At 43.2% G+C, this 21,313-nt stretch overlaps 1 protein-coding gene across 1 annotated transcript in view; it reads right to left on the bottom strand.

Moving 5' to 3' along the window:
* The window catches only part of LOC126235573 (MFS-type transporter SLC18B1-like), a 331,857-nt gene that overhangs the window by 36,780 nt on the left and 273,764 nt on the right, over positions 1–21,313 (bottom strand). The window contains exons 10-11 of the mRNA XM_049944291.1: positions 13,911–13,985; positions 1,229–1,322 (exon numbers count right to left, since the gene is read on the bottom strand). Of these exons, the coding sequence (XP_049800248.1) occupies positions 1,229–1,322; positions 13,911–13,985 (169 nt within the window). The remainder of the gene's footprint in view (positions 1–1,228; positions 1,323–13,910; positions 13,986–21,313) is intronic.

Raw genomic sequence — 21,313 nt, 5'->3', positions numbered from 1 at the left:
CACCAATGCCTTCACAGACATGCACTATCCTCCAGACCTAGTCAAACAAACATATCTCTCGTGCCTTTTCCCCTTAGCCCCCCAATCCTCCCACCACCTTCAAGAAAGAGACACAAAGGAGTGTCCCCTTCATTATCCAATACCACCCTGGACTGTAACAACTGGACTACATCTTTCATCATGGCTTTGGTGACTTATCACCATACCCTAAAATGAGTGACACCCAAGAGCCTTTCCAGCCCTCAGGAAGTGGTGTTTTGCTGCCCACCCAACCTCCTAACATCCTAGTACATCCATATGCCACTCCCAATCCCAACCCCTTGCCCTAAGGATCACATCCCTATGGAAGACCTAAATGCAAGATCTGCCCAATCCACCCACCCAACACTTCCTATTGCAGTCCTGTCACAGGCTTATCCTACTCCATCAGAAGCCGATCCACTTGTGAAAACAGCCAAGTCATGTACTACCACAGCACAGCTTTTTTTATTGGTATGACTACCAACCAGCTATCCATCAGGATGAATGGCCACTGCCAAACTGTGGCCAAGAACAAAGTAGAGCACCCAAAGACACAACATGCAGATGAACATAACATACTTTAAATCAATGGCTGTTTCACTACCTCAGCCACCTGGATCCTCCACTCCACAACCAGTTTTTCTGAACTGCACATATGGAAGTTATCCTTACAACACATTCCTCAGTCCCAAAAATATCCTGGCCTCTACCTATGGTGACACAGTTCTCCACACCCTCCACCTGACAGTCTCCTCCCCCTATGTCCTATCATCCCCTCATTATTCTTATTTCCTACCCTCTTTGTGTGTGCCTCCCTTTGTCATTGCACCCACGCATCTTTCTCTGCCCCTCTCCTTTTTCAGTCCCTCTGCCCCCCTCCACCCCTGTCCCACATCCTACTTACTCTGTCCCTGTTGGCAGTCTAGTCCCTGCAAATACTGCCAGACAGTGCTCTTCTATCCCCCCATCCTTGCACTGCTATTAATGTATGAGTGTTTCTCTTTCTTTTTCTGATGAAGGGTGTGGCCTAAAGCTAATGTGTAAGTGTCTTTTAATTATATCTGTCAGCAACTCAATGTGTTATCTTTACAGTAAGTAGCAATCTGTCCATTCTTTACATTGTTCTTTTGTAACCTGTTTACTCTTTATTGTTCATTTTTGCAAAAATCACAAAAAGTTAGAGTATTCTCTTACAGCTATAACTCACCAACAGCAATGAGAGCCCAGCCATAACAGTTGAACAGATAGGGAAGCCATAGTACTCCATAACAGTACCACCTACAGAAGGCCCCATAACTTCCCTGAACAAAAGGAAATTGAGTATTATTCACATATAGCAAACATGAAACTATTTCAGAATAAAAACTATCAGAATTTTTTTTATTTTTTTGAATCTGTCATATTAATTACAGTAAATATTTAAACAAACCAACCTGTACCTGGCAACTAAGAAAGTGAAATTAAAAAATCTTGTACATGTCATGAAACTTTTCACTTTGAAACAATGTGTGTGCTGTTTTGAACTTTCAAGCAAATTAAATTGGTGTGCCAGACTGAACTCAACCTTGGAATCACGTATTTTACAGAAAATGTGAGCACTGCCTGTGGAAGGTGAGGTTCAGAGTTTGAATCGTGCACTCAGTTACAGTCTTCCAGGGAGTTTCATTTCTTCACACAAATATAAGATGAGAAATTACCACAACACCCTCCTTCCCCACAGAAGTTGATTGGGACATTAAGAAATAAAATTAAATTTATGGTTTTAGAAACAATGACTTATACTTCCAGAATGAATCTCTCTTTCTGCAATTGAATGTTACAACATTTAAGATTACCACACACCATTTGTGGATGAAGCAGTAAAGTGGGAAAGTAGTAAAAAAAAGATATACTCTGCATTTATCTTGTTTTACTATGCACTTGCATGAGCTTTCACAATGCAGCAATTGGATTTCAAGCAGCCAGAGAAGACAATGAATCATTATGGAATTTATAAATCTGGAAGTAACTATTTATGAAAAGATAAAAAACTATATCTACAGGCACACAGTTGTTCCTGTTCCATTGTATGCACTATTAAAAGCAATATGATCTTTTTTCCTCAGTACTCTAATGAATATAGTTGTAAAATCCATCAATATAATAATTCTATTCATAATTATAGACATGTGCAAATAACCAATGAGAGAACTTCACTCTGCCAATAAAACCATAACCTTTGCTTACCAGTGCCATTTGTAATATTGACAAATCACCACTTGCAGCATGTTCTTCTAGGTACAATTCTACTTTTTTATATCATTACATTTGTAGTTACTTGGCAGATATATGAATTCTATAATGATTTGTTGTCACCTCCTTTCATCTATTGACAGTCTGAGGGTGAAAAAAGGGGGAATGAGAGTAGTACCTGCTGTAGTAGACACTATCAGGTGGTTTGCAGAGTCAGGTGTGTGAGAGTGAGTCAGTAATCAGGGGCAATTTTTTTCTGCTTCATAGGTTGACAGCACTGAATAAACAAGGACATGGCTTGATGTGACCCAATAATATAATGACAAGCCTTAATCTCACTGTTGTTCATTGGGTAGTTCTATTTGTTGTGATTTTAGAATGTTTTATTGTCGAGTGCCAGATTATATGTATGAATCAAGCAAGATATGAGGGGAGTCATTTATTAATGATCTATTTGTGTAGTATTGACTTCCTTTACTTAGCCTTAGACAAGTGTACAGGATATACAAAACATTACATGTACACAATAGCAACAAAGATAAACTAGTAAAACCATGTTAACAGTAAAGAACTCACGCAGAATGAAGATAATGAGATAAATACATATACAAAAGCTGATTTACATAGGTAAATAGAATAAAACTGTATGAGTAATAAAAATATGATGTACTATTCTGTTGATACTATGTATGCAGCAAAATGGAATAAAAACATCATTTATCACATAGACATGATGAGGCAGTAAAACAGTAACAAAAGAGTTACTCCAACACTTTGCCCACCACAAATGTGTGACCCTGAACACAAATGCTCATATGATTTCCAGAACAAAATCTCATATAAAGTGGAAACATATAGAAGCATAGCAAGTACTCCAGTATTGGTGTCACAAAAAAGGTCCTTTTGCAGTAGCCACCAAAAAGATCGTGGGAGGCACACATCGGCATGACGTGTCACGGACGGTAGTTGCCGCAAGTAGTGTCCCGTCCACCAGAGGGCACGCGAGAATTCGGCCGCGACCTCTGCCGGCGGAACAACAACAACAACAACAATAACTCAGGTAGCACGGGCCGTGCCCACTCAGTTCACATCGGGCAAGCCTAGGAACCATTTCCCGGTCTACGAGTGAAGTGCGACAGAAAACGTGAACCGTGTTACTACACAATTGGCGACAAGTAGGGTCGTTCTCTCGCGTGTTGCGTCATCATTCCGGTTTCGCAGCTTATCCGCGGCATGGAGGATTTAGTGCGGGTTTTGGTTGAGCAGCAGACGGAGCTCATGGCCACCATGAAACAAGTGCTTCCGGCGTTGCTCTCCACGCAGTCTGCTCCAGCGCCCTTCCCTCCTCCCTTTCCCCCGTATGACGAGATGGCGGAGGATTGGGACGCATATGAACATCGCCTTCGGCAGCATTTCCAGGCATTTCATGTTGCCGATGCGGAGGTATGTCGTGCTTTTTTCTTGTCTTGGATATCTCCCTCGCTGTATCTAGTTTTGCGGCAGCTAGCAGCATTGCAGGAACCCTCGTCCTTGTCTTTTGATGCTTTCTGTTCATTGCTGTCTTCATATTATCGCCGTCGCACTCATGTTGTGGTGGCTAGGGTCGAGTTCTATCAATGCAAGAAACAGCCCCATCAGTCTTACCGGGCGTGGGCCGCTACCCTGCACGGTCTTAGTCGCAAGCGTCATTTTGTCACGGAGCAGTCGTGAGAATCGTATGCCCACGTTATGGTGCGCGACGTCATTGTTCGTTCGGCGCCTGATAGGGTGGTCCGGCAACGGGCCCTGCAGTTAGAAGACCCTTCCCTTGAGGAAGTCCTGTCCATTGCTCAATCATATAAAGTCTCTCATGCCGCAGGTCAACAGTTGGAAGCATGGTGCGATGTCGTGGCGGTTCAGGGCGGCGCGGCCGCATCCACTGCGTCTGGGGTGGACGACGTGCGAGCGGTACAATCCGGCCGTTACGGCCGCTCCCACATGGCGCGTAAACAGAGTTCTGGCTGCCGGTCCCTGTTACCGTCCTGTGCGTCGTGCTATATACATCATGATCGGTCAGAGTGCCCCCAGCGTTGGGCCATTTGTCGCAAATGTAATAAAAAAAGGACACATTGCTAAAGTTTGCCGCTCAGCCTCAAAAGAATCAAAGGAAGCAGGTACAGAGGACATGGACATTGACATTCAGGAAGTTTCATTGGGCCAGGCTCCTGACACATCGGCACACAAACTCTTTATCAAGGTGTCGGTTCGTTCGCGCCGACTACAACTGCAAGTAGATACGGGCGCGGCAGTTTCTTTGTTGAATGCACAAACTTACTCCGACCTTGGGTCGCCCCCGTTGGCGCCAGTTTACCGGCATCTACGGCGTTATGGTAAACAGTTCATTCCCCTACTGGGTCAATTCACTACCGATGTGACGTACAAATCGGTCACTCAGCCTATTACTTTATCGTTGTCAGTGATGCGAGCTCCGCTAATCTTTTTGGCTTGGATGCCTTTCAAGCTTTCGATTTTTCTATCGCTGACACCATACAGTTGGTCTCTGAAGACGTTTCCTATCAATCATTGGAATCTTTGATCTCTGACTTTCCGGATATCTTTGAGGAGGGCCTGGGCGTGTTTCAGACTTTGAAGCTCACTTAACATTGAAGACGTCGGCTTGCCCGCATTTTCTACGCGCGAGGCAGATACCCTTTGCTCTCCACCCTCAGGTAAAAGAAGAGCTAGACCGGCTGACAGCCCAAGGGGTAGTTCTTCCCATTTCTTCTAGTGAGTGGGCTTCGCCCCTCGTTATTGCCAGGAAACCCTCGGGACAATTACGTCTTTGTGGTGATTTCAAGGCCACCATTAATTCCCAATTGGTGGTGGACACCTATCCTTTGTCTCATGCTGATGAATTGTTCTCCGCCGTGGCGGGAGGCCAATATTTTTCGAAAATCGATCTTTCGGAGGCTTATCATCAGATACCACTTGATGAGGACTCCAAACGGCTGGCGGTCGTCAACACCCCGTTTGGCATTTACCAATACCAGCGGTTGGCCTTTGGAAGATCCAGTGCCCCAGCGATATTCCAGCGTTATCTTGAGCACGTCACGTCGACAATCCCTCATTGTATTACTTACCCGGATGACATAATTGTCACAGGCCGCAGCAAGAAGGAACACTTGCACAACCTTCGCACCCTCTTCCTCAAATTCAGGTCCGTGGGCTTGTGTTGCAACCTGCATAAGTCAAACTTCTTCCAACCATCCATTAAGTATGTGAGCTACACCATTTCTCGGCATGCCGTCCAGCCGCTGGGAAGTTTGGTCCAAGGTATCATCGACCTTCCTCGGCCCGCTTCGCTGAAGGAGTTACAAGCTTTTTTAGGCAAGATTGCCTATTACCACCGGTTCATTCCCTGGGCTACCACCATAGCCCGCCCCCTGTACTGCCTTCTGCGCAAGGTTGTTCCTTTTGATTGGTCACCTGCATGCGAGCGAGCGTGCACCACGTAGAAGGGCCTCCTCACGTCAGCGCCTTGTTTGGCTACTTTTGACCCCCATAAGCCGTTGGTCCTGGCTACAGATGCTTCGCAGTATGGTTCCGAGCAGCCACTGGCGTTTGCGTCTAAAACTCTTAGTCCCGCACAGACCCATTACTCCCAGGTGGAAAAAGAGGCTTTGGCCACTGTCTACGCTGTTACCAAGTTTCACCCTTTCTTGTACGGCACGATGTTTCAGTTAATCACTGACCATAAGCCGTTAATATCATTATTTGGCCCCGCCTCTCAGATTCCGGATAGGGCGGCCCACAGACTACAGCGCTGGGCCTTGTTCCTCTCTAAGTACCATTATGACATTCATTTTCGCCCTACCGGACAGCATGCCAATGCAGATGCTCTTTCCCGTCTTCCGGTGGGCCCGGATCCTAAGTTCGATCGAGAGAAGATTGTGTGTTTTCATTTGGATGTGGCGTCCCGCCAAGCAGTTGATGGCTTCCCGATCACTAGTTCTAGAGTCGCCAGGGAAACGGTAGCTGACCCGGTTCTGCGGCAAGTAGTTCACCTCATTCAGCAGGAGTCGTCATCCCGACCTCCAGGCCAGGCCTCGGACCCTCTTCGTAATTATTTTGTTCTACGAGGCCGCCTCTCCATCTTGGAAGGAGTTCTCCTTCTGGCTACTGATGATACAGCTCCTCGCGTGGTTGTTCCTTCAAGTTTGTGAAGGGAAGTCCTCACGTTATTACATGAGGGGCACTGGGGTGTTTCCCGTACTAAAACCTTGGCTCGCAGACATGTGTACTGGCCCAGTGTTGACAGGGAAATTGAGCACTTGGTGGCTGCCTGTTCCCAGTGTGCGAGCCAACAGGCATCTCCCAGGTCAGCGTTCTCTTCATGGCCGCCTGCAACCCAGGCATGGGAACGTGTTCACATCGATTTTGCAGGCCCGTTTCTCAATGGCTTTTGGCTCATTGTCATTGATGCTTATTCCCGGTTCCCATATGTGGTTCGCTGCTCCTCAACCACTTCAGAAGTTGCAATCCAGGCACTAGCAAAAATATTTTCTGTGGAAGGTCTGCCAGTCACCCTGGTCTCGGACAATGGACCTCAGTTTATTTCGCAGACCTTCCGGGTTTTTTGTAGGCGCTTCGGTATTTGGCACGTTTGCTCTCCCCCCTTTCATTCACAATTGAATGGGGAAGCCGAGCACATGGTGCGCACATTTAAGACACAGATGAAAAAGTATGTGCATGAATTTCCTGCGGAGGAGGCATTGACGTTTTTCCTGACAGCATACTGTACCACACCAATGGGAGAACGCAGCCCCGCAGAGATCCTCCACGGGCGCCAACCTAGGACTCTGCTGCACCTCCTCCGGCCTGGTCCTCGCCCGTCTTCGCAAAACGGAGTACCTGGCTTTCCACCGGGTATGTCAGTCTGGGCACATGGGTTTGGTCGCAATCCACGTTGGATACCGGCGGTGGTCCTACGCCGAAATGGCCACCGGCTCTATACCTTGCAGGCGGAGGACCGGGAGGTACGTTGTCACCAATATCAGCTACGTCCACGTTTGGGCACCCACCCTCCGACCCCTCGGGCACCGGCTTCCCCATTGCCGGTACCCGTGTTGGTTTCTCAGGGGACATTACCGCCCCTCCCCGCTTTGACTCCGCCGCACTGCGATGGTTCTCAGCCTTGGCAGCCTCCAGTAGCTCCAGCACCAGCATCGCCATCGTTCGAGATCCCCCAGTGAGAGCCGGCCTCCCTCGCAATCGGTGGTGGGACGACAGGGGCCTCTTCGTGTGGGTCACTTCCAGCCGTATTCAAAGGTTACGGCTCGAGGGTTGGCAGATCCCCTCGACTCCAGCCTTCCGATGGACGTGGAGGTCATTGCCCCTGCCCGACACTCCACCTTCCGACGCAGTGGATCACAGTGGCTTCACCCCCCAAAGGAGGAGGAGTGCAGTAGCCACCAGAAAGATCATGGGAGGCGCACATCGGCACGGCGCGTCATGGACGGTAGTTGCCGCAAGCAGAGTCCCGTCCACCAGAGGGCACGCGAGAATTCGGCGGCGACCTCTGCCGGTGGAACAACAACAACTCAGGCAGCACAGGCCATGCCCACTCAGTTCACAACGGGCATGCCTAGAAAACATTTCCCGGTCTACGAGTGAAGTGCGACGGAAAATGTGAACCGTGTTACTACACCTTTGCTTGCAAAAAAGAGGTGGAATATTTTATTTTTATCTTATGTGTGTAGTTGAGAGTATGTGGAATCCAAGTTTCTGACTTTCAAAACCCTTGGGACAACTCTTTGTGGCAAAAGACCACAGAATTTTGCTGCTTTTTTTTTTCAGATTTTTGCCTATTGCTTGGAAACTATGCATGCTGCTGAAAATGTTACCATTACTAAAATGAAACAGCATTAAATTTTGTGTCGAATGACCTACTTAAATATCAAAATTGGTGCAGCCGTATGGCCACAATCAGTTGTCAAAGTTCAGTCGTTTTAACAACTTGGCTAAAAAGTCGGTTCCAACACCTGTAACTCAAAAACAGTAACTCCAAATGACAAATGTTAAGTTATCAAAGTTGTAGAGCATGAAATTTCATGTTACAAAAGCATCTAGTTTCTCAGTTTTAGGCACTATCAAGTGTTCATGCACTTTAAAAACCAAAGTAATTCCATTTTGTTGGTTTTTGTAAGTCAACTTCATTCATCAAAATGAGGATTCCAATAGCAATACAAAGATCTGTCCCACCATCAGGTGTAGAGGTACATATAAATCTCTCTTAACTGACATGTCATAAACAGCCAAGGCTGCCATCCCCTCTGTTCTTTTGTTATTGTTTCCATTGTTAGCCACACCCAGTCTTCGTGCATTGCAAAAGGGACATATTCAAAACTCCTTGAGTCTTGCAAATTCACATTTCCTCATATGAATTTACTTTTTTGTGCAGTCAGTGCATTTAAAATGAGTGCTCCAAATCACAAGGAGGTGTGTTTTATATGTGATGGCAACATGGCAGATGATGATGTGGTTAAAATGAAACATAATGGACTTGAAATATTTCTACTATCCAGTAAAGATAGGAAAATCACAACACATGACAAGTTATTAACTGGTATGGCTGAAGTTGGAGTGGACACTGCTCGTCTGAAGAAGTACAATAAGACAAAGCTGATTAGATCGTCTTTGACAAAAGGCCCTGCACTGCCAATGCTGAATCTTCCATCATACAAGAAAGCATTTGGTTTTAAAAAACATTACTTTTATTGTGGCGAAAAAATTGATATCAATTGGGAGAAACTTTGCACACTTGTTCATAAAGTGATGAAACTTGAATTAAGCAATGGGGTAGCTGAAACAGCAAGGTGATGATTGGGCTTGCAAAGACTTGGAAAGTACCTTTTTTGAGGATGTTTGTGCTAAAGGTGCTCAATATCATAGCTTTTGTCAGAGGAATTTTTACCAGCCAATCAGGGGTGGAGGAATTTGTTTTTTTGCAGGCCTTAAAGAACCATATGATGAATTGCTGGGTGGCAGATGTAAGGACCATAAAAACCCACCTCTTCCAGAAGTATGTTGAAGAATGACAATTGTTGATAGACAGTAAAAGAACTTAGTAATGTTTGTTGCTAGACAGTAAAAGAACTTAGTAATGTGTTTCAAAAGAACATGCTGCAAGATTCTATCTGATAGTTTTTATGGCAGCAAGCTATCAGATCCACAGGAAGAGCATCTGAGAATTGTATGTACTGCTGCAGATATACTTCGTGAGGACATCTGTACTCAGGTCGATAATTCATCACAATACCCCCAACTGGTTATATCTCATCACATGTCTAATCAGTGATCTATGAATCATTGGCCCTTTTCTCTGAGTTGTTGATTTTGAAAAACAAATCAAGTTCTCTACATAAATAGAAAAAAAGTGTGTTGCTGTGTCGCATGCAGTGACTTCTGCAGTAAGACCATGGTTATTTCGATCTTCACTATTGATTAGGCCCAGTACATTCATGTACATAAGATTCGGATCAAAACTTATTGTCGACACTCTTAGTGCAATTGGATTTGCAGCTCCACATATGGAAGATCCCTATTTGACACGTCCTTGACTGCATGACCTGAGATTCCTAACATAGCCAGTGAAGGATTCACCCATTTCATCTTTGATAATGCCAATTTTAACTTCTGCATGACTGATGGGTTGAATACTTTCCATTCCATGGGAGGAATCATGGCAGTCACTCTCTTCACAGCTATGGAGTCTGACAAGAACAGTGATTCGGAAAGAAGATGTTCAACTCCTGAATTTTTATCTACAGTTGGTGTACTTTAGCTGATCACCTGTAAAAAAGCAAATGATGATGGGTTAAACAGTATTAATATAAAGGACCTCAATTTCAACAACCCTGAGTCCTTGAAGGTATAGCTCTCTGGATATAAGATTCTGTGGCTTTATGAAAAGTGTAAGAAATTCTCACCAACAGTTGGTTCATTCAAAAATAATGTGCCTCCCATTCTTAAATTATCTTCCAACTTTGTACGACACGTTATATACATCTCTTCTAACAGCATTGAAAAATACTCATAAAACATGGTCAAAAGTGGTGTTTTGTCACTGTTGATCAGCTATGTTATTTGAAGACGATGGATAATGTAAGAAGTGTGGCAGTGATTCAGAACATATCACTGTATGATTAGGTGGGTTTCACCTTCTACTGTCCTTGGGTTGCATTTGTATAATAACGGTAGGAAGTGGCTTGAGACACCGTCTGCAATATTTGCTAAAGAGAGTTTGGGTAAAGTTTTGAGTGGGCATGAGTATGCTCAAGCAGTAAGAGGAATTATTGCTTCCCCATAACGGACCATCAGTATTTACATGCCATGAAAATTAAGATTACATATACGTTGCCAAAGTATACTCACGATTTTAAGTCACTGTCAAAATAATAAAAACAAGGTAACTCAGGATTTTATATTAAGGGGTTAAATGATAATACATCAAGAGAGTTTGCATACCCTGGTCATGCCATCATGAAAGCATTTATGCTGTTCCATGTATACTACTTCCTTTAGCAGACCACTTAGAAATGCTGAATTCACATCAGACTGTGCTAACTATAAACCTTAATCAGCAGCAATACTTAACACTGTTGTAAATTTCCCTATTAACATATTGCTTGACACAAAAAAATCCAATAATTAAAGATAACCTTGCAACCTGCTGTTAATTCCTTGCAACCTACTGTTAATTCTGTCAAAGTCCATACAGAATTTTTCTACAATGACGTAATTTCTTCTCTCATTACTGATTTCCAACTACTCCAGCCAGGTGACCTGATTGCTTCAGGACAGTTACTTAATTTATTTATGTCTGCTAACAAATATTCAATAAAATGCTTGGGTTTCCACATTTGCTCCCTGTTTCAGAGTTGAATATCTCTTCTACACATAAAATTTGATCTTAAAAATATGCAGTATATTCATATGAGCATTCTTCCATGTTAACAACTGGTATGGTGTCTTTTCATGAACACTATTAGACTCAGTTTGATTATGAATGTAAACAGCACTATTGAGTGTTTCTACCAATAAACACTTTGGCAGAGTCTTTGACAAGAACATTGGCCATCCTAGTTCTACAAATGTTGATATGATGAGTATAGCCATTCTCGTGAAGTGTACAGGGATTTACAACACTCAACTTTGTACATGGGGAAGTAATCCATGCAGATCTGCATGGTGCCATGGGAAAAAAGTCTTTAGGAGGTTCAAGGTATTTCATCAGCATCACATATGATTAATTAAGTTTTTGCAGGGTCTGTTTCTAGAAAGAAAAATGTAACACTGTCAAAAAGATCCAAGACATGTTGCAAATTTTGTCAGTGTAGTCAATGTGCTTCAGTGCAATGGTGGTCATGAATCTGACAGTGAAAAGGAAATTAAAACTCCATTAGTGAAGGAGGTTTCTGACATTAATGTACCAATAGAAAAAGAATTTTCTGAGTCGCAGAGTGGTATGGTTAACAAAATTTCTAAAGATATTAATGAGTTAAAACAGGCTCAGGCTGTGTTCTCTGAAGCAACAAACAAACTTACAAATGAGGTAAGAAAAATACAAATGCATCAACAGACATCATCCAAATTTGTCAGAACAACATAACGAATTCTCTCTTGAGCAAGGGAAGAAAAAAGATTAATGAATAGTTCATCTTCCAAATGAACAATTTGCCACAGAATTCACTACCTGGAAGTCTGAAAAAGATGAAGAGCTGGCACAGTAGAGTATATGTCAGGCAGAGCCTGAAGGTAAGAAAGGAAAGGTCAAGCTAATAGACTGGGAAATGATGAAGATAAGTGAAAAGGCAGAAGGTCATCACAAAATTTAAACACAAATGGATTAACATATTGCAGCAGAAAAGAAAAAAAATAAGGGATCAAGCTGTAACAGAAGATTTTTTGTGACAGAAATAGCTTTGATGAAAATCTTTGAGATTTCTATGAATAAAATCAGTGAGTTTCATCATAAACTAGAAGTGGTGATACATCAACTTATAAAACATTCCACATTTTAAAATGATTGCCCACATTCAAATAATATAAGGCTATGAATACATTAAAACATTTCAAACAAAAAACAGACATATGTGGATACTTTTCAAAATTCTTGCAATTGAACTCATATTCGTTAAAACACTTGAATTCACAACTTTGGATTAGGTGGTAATACATTTTGTAAATGATTGGGGTGCACAGGTTTTTGCAATATATTTGACAACGTAGAGGGGTTAGGAGTAAGAGTTGGGTTGTTTGGGGGAGGAGACCAAACAGTGAGGTCATCAGTCTCATCAGATTACAGAAGGATGGGGAAGTAAGTCAGCCATCCCCTTTCAAAGGAACCATCCTGGCATTTGCCTCGAACGATTTAGGGAAATCATGGAAAACCTAAATCAGGATGGCCGGAGGTGGGATTGAACTGTTGTCTTCCCGAATGCAAGTCCAGTGTGCTAACCACTGCGACACCTTGCTCGGTAATAGGAGTAAGATCAGTTGTGTCAGACTTGCAGATGATGTGATACTACTTGGAGGTAAAATGATATGTCTTCAAAAAATAGATCTAGACTTGAAGGAGGATTGCAAGAATACTGAATGAGAATCAACACAAAGAAAACTATGGTGATGACAGCAGTGGGCAATAAAAATATGAAAGTAAAAACAGAAGGTCAAATGTACTGGATGCACAGTACAGATATTTGGGGGGAATACTAACTGATAACTGCATGAGTGAGAAAGAAATATGATCAAGAACTGCAATGGCAAGACAGGCTTTTAATAAGAAGAAACACTTGTTATGTAGAAAAATGGGTTGTGATTAAAGAAAATCTTGGTTAAATGCTTTGTGTGGAGTGTTTTTCAGTACATCTGTGAATCTGGACACTAAAGAAGAGAGAAAGAGGAAAAAAGGCAGCATTCAAGATTTGGGTTTGAAAGAGAATGGATTAAATAAAATGGGTGTATAAAGTGACGACGAGTGGAGGAATGGAAAGCGTAAAGCAAACCACCTCAACCTACCAAGAAAATGAAAGAAAACTGGATGGGACATATACTTTGAGAAAAAAGAATTCCAATAGCTGCTATCAAAAATACAGAGAAAGGACAGAAGAAAATAGGAAGGAGAAAAATAAATTGGCTGATTGAAGTAAAAAGAGGAAGACACCAGTTTTGAAGCAACTGGCCTGGAACAGGATGAGATGAAGATAGGAATGGCATCAGGAACTTGTCAATGGGTATATGACAATGATGATGGTGGTGATGATGATGATAATGAGTCAGAACTCTAACTGAACACTTGACTTTATGCTAGATGATAAAAATGGAGATAACTTGAGGAAAATATTTAATAGGCAGGAGATAATAATAAAATAATCGAATAACAGTATAATGTTTAATTCACACACTTTCAATAAAAGTAATTGCGAAATTGTGACCAGGTTATTGCCCTGCTACTATGTGACAAATACAAAAGTGAAAAAATAGTGGTTTTGTCATTGCTAAATGCAGCACGATTTGTTAGCTTTCCTACAGAAGATAAAATAAACAGTGCTTACTTCACAACATTCTCATTCTCATTGAGTTAGTAAATATTGTAAGGACATTAAATATGATCTTACCCCAGGGAATACATACACGACCACACACCAGCAACCATGCTGTATGTACTCAGCTCATCACTGCAGCCTCCTTCTCTGTAAATAAAAGGAAATATCACAGCACACTTAGTAGTAAAAACATAATTTAACACCTTCAAAGTACCTGCCCACAAACAATCCTTCTTGGTTGAAGTTATGAGACTAGAAAATTACCTTTAAGCTATGGAATGGAAGTGATCAGCTTTGTAGCAAGATAGTTTCATGTTCCATGGATCACTTTGCAGGACAAATTGTAATGATGTGGAACAAGTCATTTTACATTTACCTCACAGATTAAACTGTAAATATGACTACATGCTGAACATTTATAACAGCCCCACATCTTGTATGAATGAGTCTTTTCCAAGCAATGTCTCAACAATTTTCAAGCTCAGCATCTTCAGCTGAAAATGATCATCAGGTATATTGTAAGTCTTCAGGCTTTCCTGTTAATGTGCTAGCATTCTTGGGTTGTCAGCTGTGCTGCCAGGTACTTTAGTATCGCAGACATGATATTTCATTGAAGTGACTCACAGCCTTCATCAGGTGATACCCGAGACTGACCACTGGATGTAGCAAGTCCATAATTTGTACATGTCCATCCACAGCCTGTTCCTTTAGGCACAACCCACAGATGACTGTATCACCTGACATTTGACTACTGTCTGTACCTGCAGGCACTGCCCCCCAGTGTTCTGGTTTCAGTCCAAGCTAATTCACATTCACTGAATTTTTAATAAAACTAGTGGTGAATCCCAAGCTTTACTCAGCTGACAGCCCATGTCCAGATTGGTCGCTTCTCCGTTAGTTGAATTTTGATCAACTTCCTCACTACACTGTTCCTATACCTGGTTGTCTGGGACAGGATCCTTGACCCTACAGATCTCGTGGAATGATCAAGTTACAAATAGTTTTTAGCAAAGGCTAATGAAGTTTCTTGTTGCAGATGCATGTGGCACTGGTGTTCTGGGCATCTGATGTCAACGCGTCTTGTAGTGGCTCCAAAATATGACATTCCACGTTGATACCTTCCATATTGGCAAGACATACTATAAATTCCTGTCTTTCATATGCCAAGGTCATCTCTAACATTCTCCAGTAGTTCTTTGATATTGACTGGTGGAGAGTAACCAAGTCAGACATTTCTGAACACTGTTTAGAACTCAATTGTTCCAGAAGCTACGAAGATAGGAGAATCCTGGTCCAAAAGGCCAGATACTGGAACAGCAAAGTAAGGGAATCAATTGAGATTTGACTAAAGGGAAACTAATTAGTCAGGACAAAGGCTATCAGCTGAGCAACGCTTGGTACCCTCCACTGGGTCTATTAAAAACATAATGATTGCAGAACTCATCAGCACAGAAACCGCAAATAATGGACTGACAACAGAATATTCAAGATTGCCCCAAGTGGGAACTGGCCACACAGATCTGCGGGTGCAGTTGCAGGTGGCATTCAGAACATAAGGTGGCATGACATCCATTCACGGAGCCAGCAGGAACAGACTGCACGTGCAGCAGGATTGAAGTGGGAGTGGACAGTAGATGGAACGGGAAGGCAGAGGGTACAAATTACAGACAACCTCCATCTGACAGTAAGTCTCAGGCAGCACCTGATGAAGGTGATAAGTCACATCAATGAAATATCTTGTCAGGAATACTACAATATCTGGCAGTACAACCAACAACTGAAGAATGTCAGCAGGGGAATTGTCAACATGATAACTTCCAGGAAACACTGTGACTCTACTGACAATCTAGTGAGAATTAATTAATACAATTTCCCAAGAAAACTTGAATTGTCAACAATGCACTCCCAACATAAAAAATGCATCACACAGAAGACATCACTGGAAGTCAATAAAACTTCGTGCACATACACGCCATTGGCAGAGAATGTAAATGATCGGAGTTGCAATACTCTGTGACAGGCAGTACAGCCACCAGAGTTCATTAGTGCTGTTCACATTTAGCGTCATTACCAGGTCTGGTAGATGTAGAGCAATCACTGAAGGACATGGAGATTCTGCATACTCGTGGGAGGCATTGTATCAGCTCCTGACAGAGTCTGAAAGGGGATCCATTGTGGCTCTCCATTTGGGCGGCTTGTCAAATTGTGAAATATGCAGGTTTGTAGGGCATTAAGATGCGACAGTGGCCTGACAATGGAATGCACAGGAACACGATGGTAGGCATATTCGTCATCGAGGTTCTGATCAAGCGTGTCTGATCGTGAGGGAAGACCACCTTATTGTGCACTGAGAACACCGTAATTGCTGTATTATGGGTCTACACAAGCTTTGCCAGTGACACACATGTACAGCTGGCTTCCTAACAGATGACTGACAAAGGCTGCCACACTCCACACTGCCACCAGATGGCAACCTAAGTGCTGTCAGAGATCACTGGTCCAATGTACTTTAACCTTACAGTGACCACATGAGACAAAGTAGGATCACCTGTATCCCAGCACCAGGGCTGGGCTGTACTTATGCCAGCACTCGGGTCGTGAGAGCCGAGTTTACTCCTAGTGGACTTCCTGGGCCAAGCAACGAATGCAGTCCCATTCCAATAATTGGGAACTCACTCTGGGCCATTGCTGCACTGTCCCCCTCAGTGTCTTCCTTTGCGTCCCAGAATTTCCGAAGTGGCTGTAGCTTCGAGAGGACGTGGAGACCGTCACAGTGACTGGCCGTCTGACTCTGTAACCGCCCAACTCTATAATACTTCTCTTGCTGATTATTGACACTATGACAGACTTATACTGTTGCACACCCCTTCTGAACTTTCACTTTGGCTCATCCTCTCAGCTCCTTAACTTGTGTATGTCTCTTACTGACTGTGGCAGTGTAAAATTCATAGTCAATGTTTCTGCAGTCAGAGTTCCAGTGATCCAAGATACTGTGGCAGCCTCTGGCAAAAGAACATTACTTGTGTTAGTACACCACAAACTTACATGAAAAAGAGTTGCCAGCTTTCTGCCCTGAGTTATTTTTCTTGTTTGTTAAATATTCAAGAATTGACACTGTTAACAGCAATGTGTTTGATCCTTCCTCCTGTCAGAAGAGATTGGTTTAAGTTTAATACATTTGTTAAGAATATTCCACCTGTGTGTTTTCCCTATTTCATCTATCTGCAGATACCTTAGTAACCCCTTCAGATCTGTACCTGTGATCCAAAAATAAGTAATAAACTCCCTGTAACACTGTTTCATTCTGCATCATTGTTTCAAGACTAGCAGCTGCTGACAAGGGGATTACTGCCCCATGCACTGGCTACTGTTAACACCACAACAGAAACACCTTTGTTTGGAACTGAACCATGATCAAGTATAGACTGCTGATGAATGGCATCACACTGTGTTCAGCAATGAATCACAGTTCTGCACTATCCTGGATGCTCACCATCACTGAATATGGCAGCAACCTGGGTAGAAATCCCAGTCTTCGAATGTTTTGGAGAAATAGTAGTGTCACTTGTAAAGTCAAAATGTGGGACGCCATCAGCTATAGCTTTGAGTCACAGCTGGTAGCAAGTGGGAGACCTCTCACAGCACACTGGTACATTACAGAAATCCCTCCACCTATGTTTAACACTCACATGACAATATCGCAGTACCATTTTTCAGCAAGACAGTGCTCACATACACACTGAGTGTCACTGTGAACTATCTGTTTGACCCTGTGGTCAGCAGCATCCCCAGATCTATCCCCTGTTGTACATGTACCAGCTCGGACATCATCTCTGACCCAGAGCCAGTCACCAGGATATCACCACCAGTTACAATAGCTGTAGGCTAGCTTGACTCAGAAAAGGATAGAATGGCTTTATGACACCTCCTCCAGACAAATCAGTGCATGCATCAAGGTCAGAGTGGGTACATCATCATACGGATAAATGGGCTCATTTTACCATGGAAATTATGTATTTTTGTGCATTTTTTTATCCTCCACCATGGATTCTCGCTCCTTCCAGTCTCATATGCTGTTCTTGCATTGTTGCCCAGCTCATGGAATCCCCCCAAATGGCCTTATTGTCAAATTATCCATCTCTAGCTGCAACCGCTCCTTCCACAATGTCCACTTTCTGTTCAGATTCCACCAGTCCATAGCAGTCACCAACCTAGTCATGCAAAACCACATAAATCAGGTCCAAACATCCGTGCAATGCCTCCTCTCCAGCCATTAAATTCTTGCGTCTCGTCACTCACAGTGAAATTCTTGCCCTCCTGAACTAGAGCAGTATGCACAAAAACAATAAAAAAACCTATCCAATCTGTTCACCTCCTACTCCCACCTTGGATTACCACTATCCACCTCCTTCACAACAAACTCCAAACCTGCCCCGAATACCCTCACACTCTATCAACCCTAAGTCGCAGACTTACTTCATTTACCACATTCTCAGAAACTCCCTCCCACCACCATACAGGATCCAGAACCTACAAAGACCTGGAACAAAGGCTTGAATCTTTCTCCGAAAAACCTTAGTCCCACAGAAGTATCAGTCCTTTCCAAAGGCCTCACCTTTACCCTACTGCCAAATTCAACCATGATGGAGTTGTTAAAGATCTTCTCTCCTTTTCTTGGTCCTTACAGTGGAAACATGTTTTTGGCACCAATTGTACCAATCAGATTCAACCCAAAGCCAATGCTGAACCATACCTGACTCAGTTCATTACTCCATCCAACCATGATCCACCACCACTACCCTCAAATCACACCCTATTAACATTCCAGAACTTCTTAAGCTAAAACCCTGGCTCACCATCATTCTCCAAATCCCTCAACATGGAAACTAAACATTCATGCACAGAGACAACAGCAATCACCACATAAAAACTGAACCTGACCTCCTGACAAAGGCTCCACCACCATTGTTTTGAACCACAGAGATTACCTAGTGGAAGGACTCTGCCAGTTGTCAGATTCATCCACCTACAAACCCTGCCACAATGACCCCATTTCAGAATCCAGAAAGAACTCCAGTCTCTCCTCAAATCATTCGTCCCATCACAGAAACTCTATCCCGAGTCTATCACTCCCCAAACACTTACTTCCTACATGGTTCCTAAAGTCCATAAATCCAACGATCCAGAAAACCCTATTGTGGCTGGTTACTGTGGCTCCAATTGAGATAATCTCTACTCTTCTGTACCAACATCTCCAGCCTACTACCCTTAACTTACCCTCCTACAAAAGAAACATCAATGATTCTCTGCACCAACTCTCTACAGTTCCTGTTCCTTTACCACACGGTGCCCTGCTCAACATTATTAATGACACCTCTCTCCATAGTAACAGCCCTAATGCTCATGGCCTTCATGCTGTTGAACAGTACATTTCCGTAGCATGACTGACTCCAATCCTACAACCGCCTTTCACCATAACAAATATATTCTCACTGACAATTACTGCTCATTTGTACCACCTAAAAATAAATACATGGTACAGCAATGTGCACCCACATGGCACCATTGTACAGCGACCTATTCATGGGCCATCTAGAAGCATTCTTCCTAACTATTCAGAATCCCAAACCCCTCAACTAGTTCAGATTCATTGATGACATCTTAATTATCTGGGTTGAGTGTGAGGACACCCTATCCACATTCCTCCAGAACCTCACCACCTTCCACCTATTTGCTTCACCTGGTCCTCCTTAATCAAGTAAGCCACCTTTCTCAATGGTGACCTCCATCTCAAGGATGACTACATCAGTACCTCCGTCCATACCAAATCTACCAACCACCAGTGATACTACTTCCACAGCTGCCACCCATTCCATACTAAGAATTCTCTCCCATAGAGCCTAGCCAGTTAAGGCCCTCACATCTGTAGTAATGAGCAATCCTCTCCAAATATACCAAGGGCCTCACTGAGGCCTTCACAAACTGAAATTACTAACCTAACCTTGTACAGAAAAGACCTCCCATGCCTTGTCTTGCCAGTTGCCTAACACCTACCACATATCAAATATCTGGGCAAAAAGCAGCACAATCTCATGACTCAGCACAACCCAAGACTGAAGCAACTGAATCACATTCTTCACCAAGATTTCGACTACATCTCATCATGCCCTCAAATGAGGAATACCCTAACCACTATCTTCCCCTCTCCTCCCACAGTGGTATTCTGCTGCCCACCAAACCTATGCAATATCCTTGTCAATCCTTACTCTGCCTCTGCATCCAAACCCATGGCCCATGCCTCATGCCTCATTTCCATTCTACAGACCTTGATGCATAATCTGTTCCATCCATCCTTCCACCACCGCCTATTCCAGTCCAGCGATGGGTATTTCTTATCCCGTCAAAGGTATGACCACCTGTAAACACAGTCATGTGATCTACAAACTAAGCTGCAACCACTGTGCTGATTTCTATGTGGGTATGACAACTAACAAGCTGTCTATCTGCATGAATGGCCTCTAAAAATCTGTGGCCGAGAGACTTGTGCCATCTAGTTACAAAACATGCTGCATAACATTTGCTCCACTTCAGTGACTGCTTCACAGCCTGTGCCATCTGGATCCTTCCTACCAACACCAGCTTTCTGAATTGTTCAAGTGGGAACATGCCCTGCAGTATATTTTCTGTTCCCATAACCCCCCCTGGCCTCAACTTTCACAAGTTCCTGTCCTCCAACTACGTATCCCCTTCCCAACTCCCACTCCAGCACTACACAACCTTCTATTCCACCAAAGCAATCACAAATCTTTTCCCTCCTTCCTGATTTCCTCCTACACCCCCCCACCACCACCCCCCCCTCCAAAAAAAAAAAAAAAAAAAAAAAAAAAAAAAAAAAAAAAAAAAATTTCTCCCTACTGCACCTAGCAGCCCTCCCCAATCCCCACCACATCCCTGCATGCTCCCACAAGCAGCACAACACCTTCCCCTATCCCTAAAATGCTACCCATCCCATTCCCCACCCCAACCTCCCCCTTATCTCTGCCACCCAGAAATTGCTATCCAATCATCCGCAGTTGCTGTACGCAGTCGGCATCAGCGGCCAGGACAGTGATCGTGTGTGTGTGTGTGTGTGTGTGTGTGTGTGTGTGTGTGTGTGTGTGTGTGTGTGTGTGTGCGTGCATGCTTGCCTAGTATTGAAGAAAGCCTTAATGGTTCAAAGCTATAATTGTGACAGTCTTTTTGTTGTGCCTATCTGTGACTCAGCATCTCCGCTATATGGTGAGTAGCAACTTTCCTTCGCATAAAATTGTTACATTCCATCCTGGATTTTCCACTGTTTGAAAGAACTATCAAAGGTACTTAAAGCCCATCAGTTCAACTACAAGAAAGTATGAACTTATAAAACCATATGTGTTTTGTTGTAGTTCTATAGAACATCAGTGATCTGTAATGAAATGTATTTTCAGTTTGGTTTG

This window comes from Schistocerca nitens, chromosome 2, assembly GCF_023898315.1.
Source record: "Schistocerca nitens isolate TAMUIC-IGC-003100 chromosome 2, iqSchNite1.1, whole genome shotgun sequence".
Lineage (NCBI taxonomy): Eukaryota > Metazoa > Arthropoda > Insecta > Orthoptera > Acrididae > Schistocerca > Schistocerca nitens.
The sequence above is the reverse complement of the archived record's forward strand: the minus strand, read 5'-3'. Positions and strand labels throughout refer to the sequence as shown.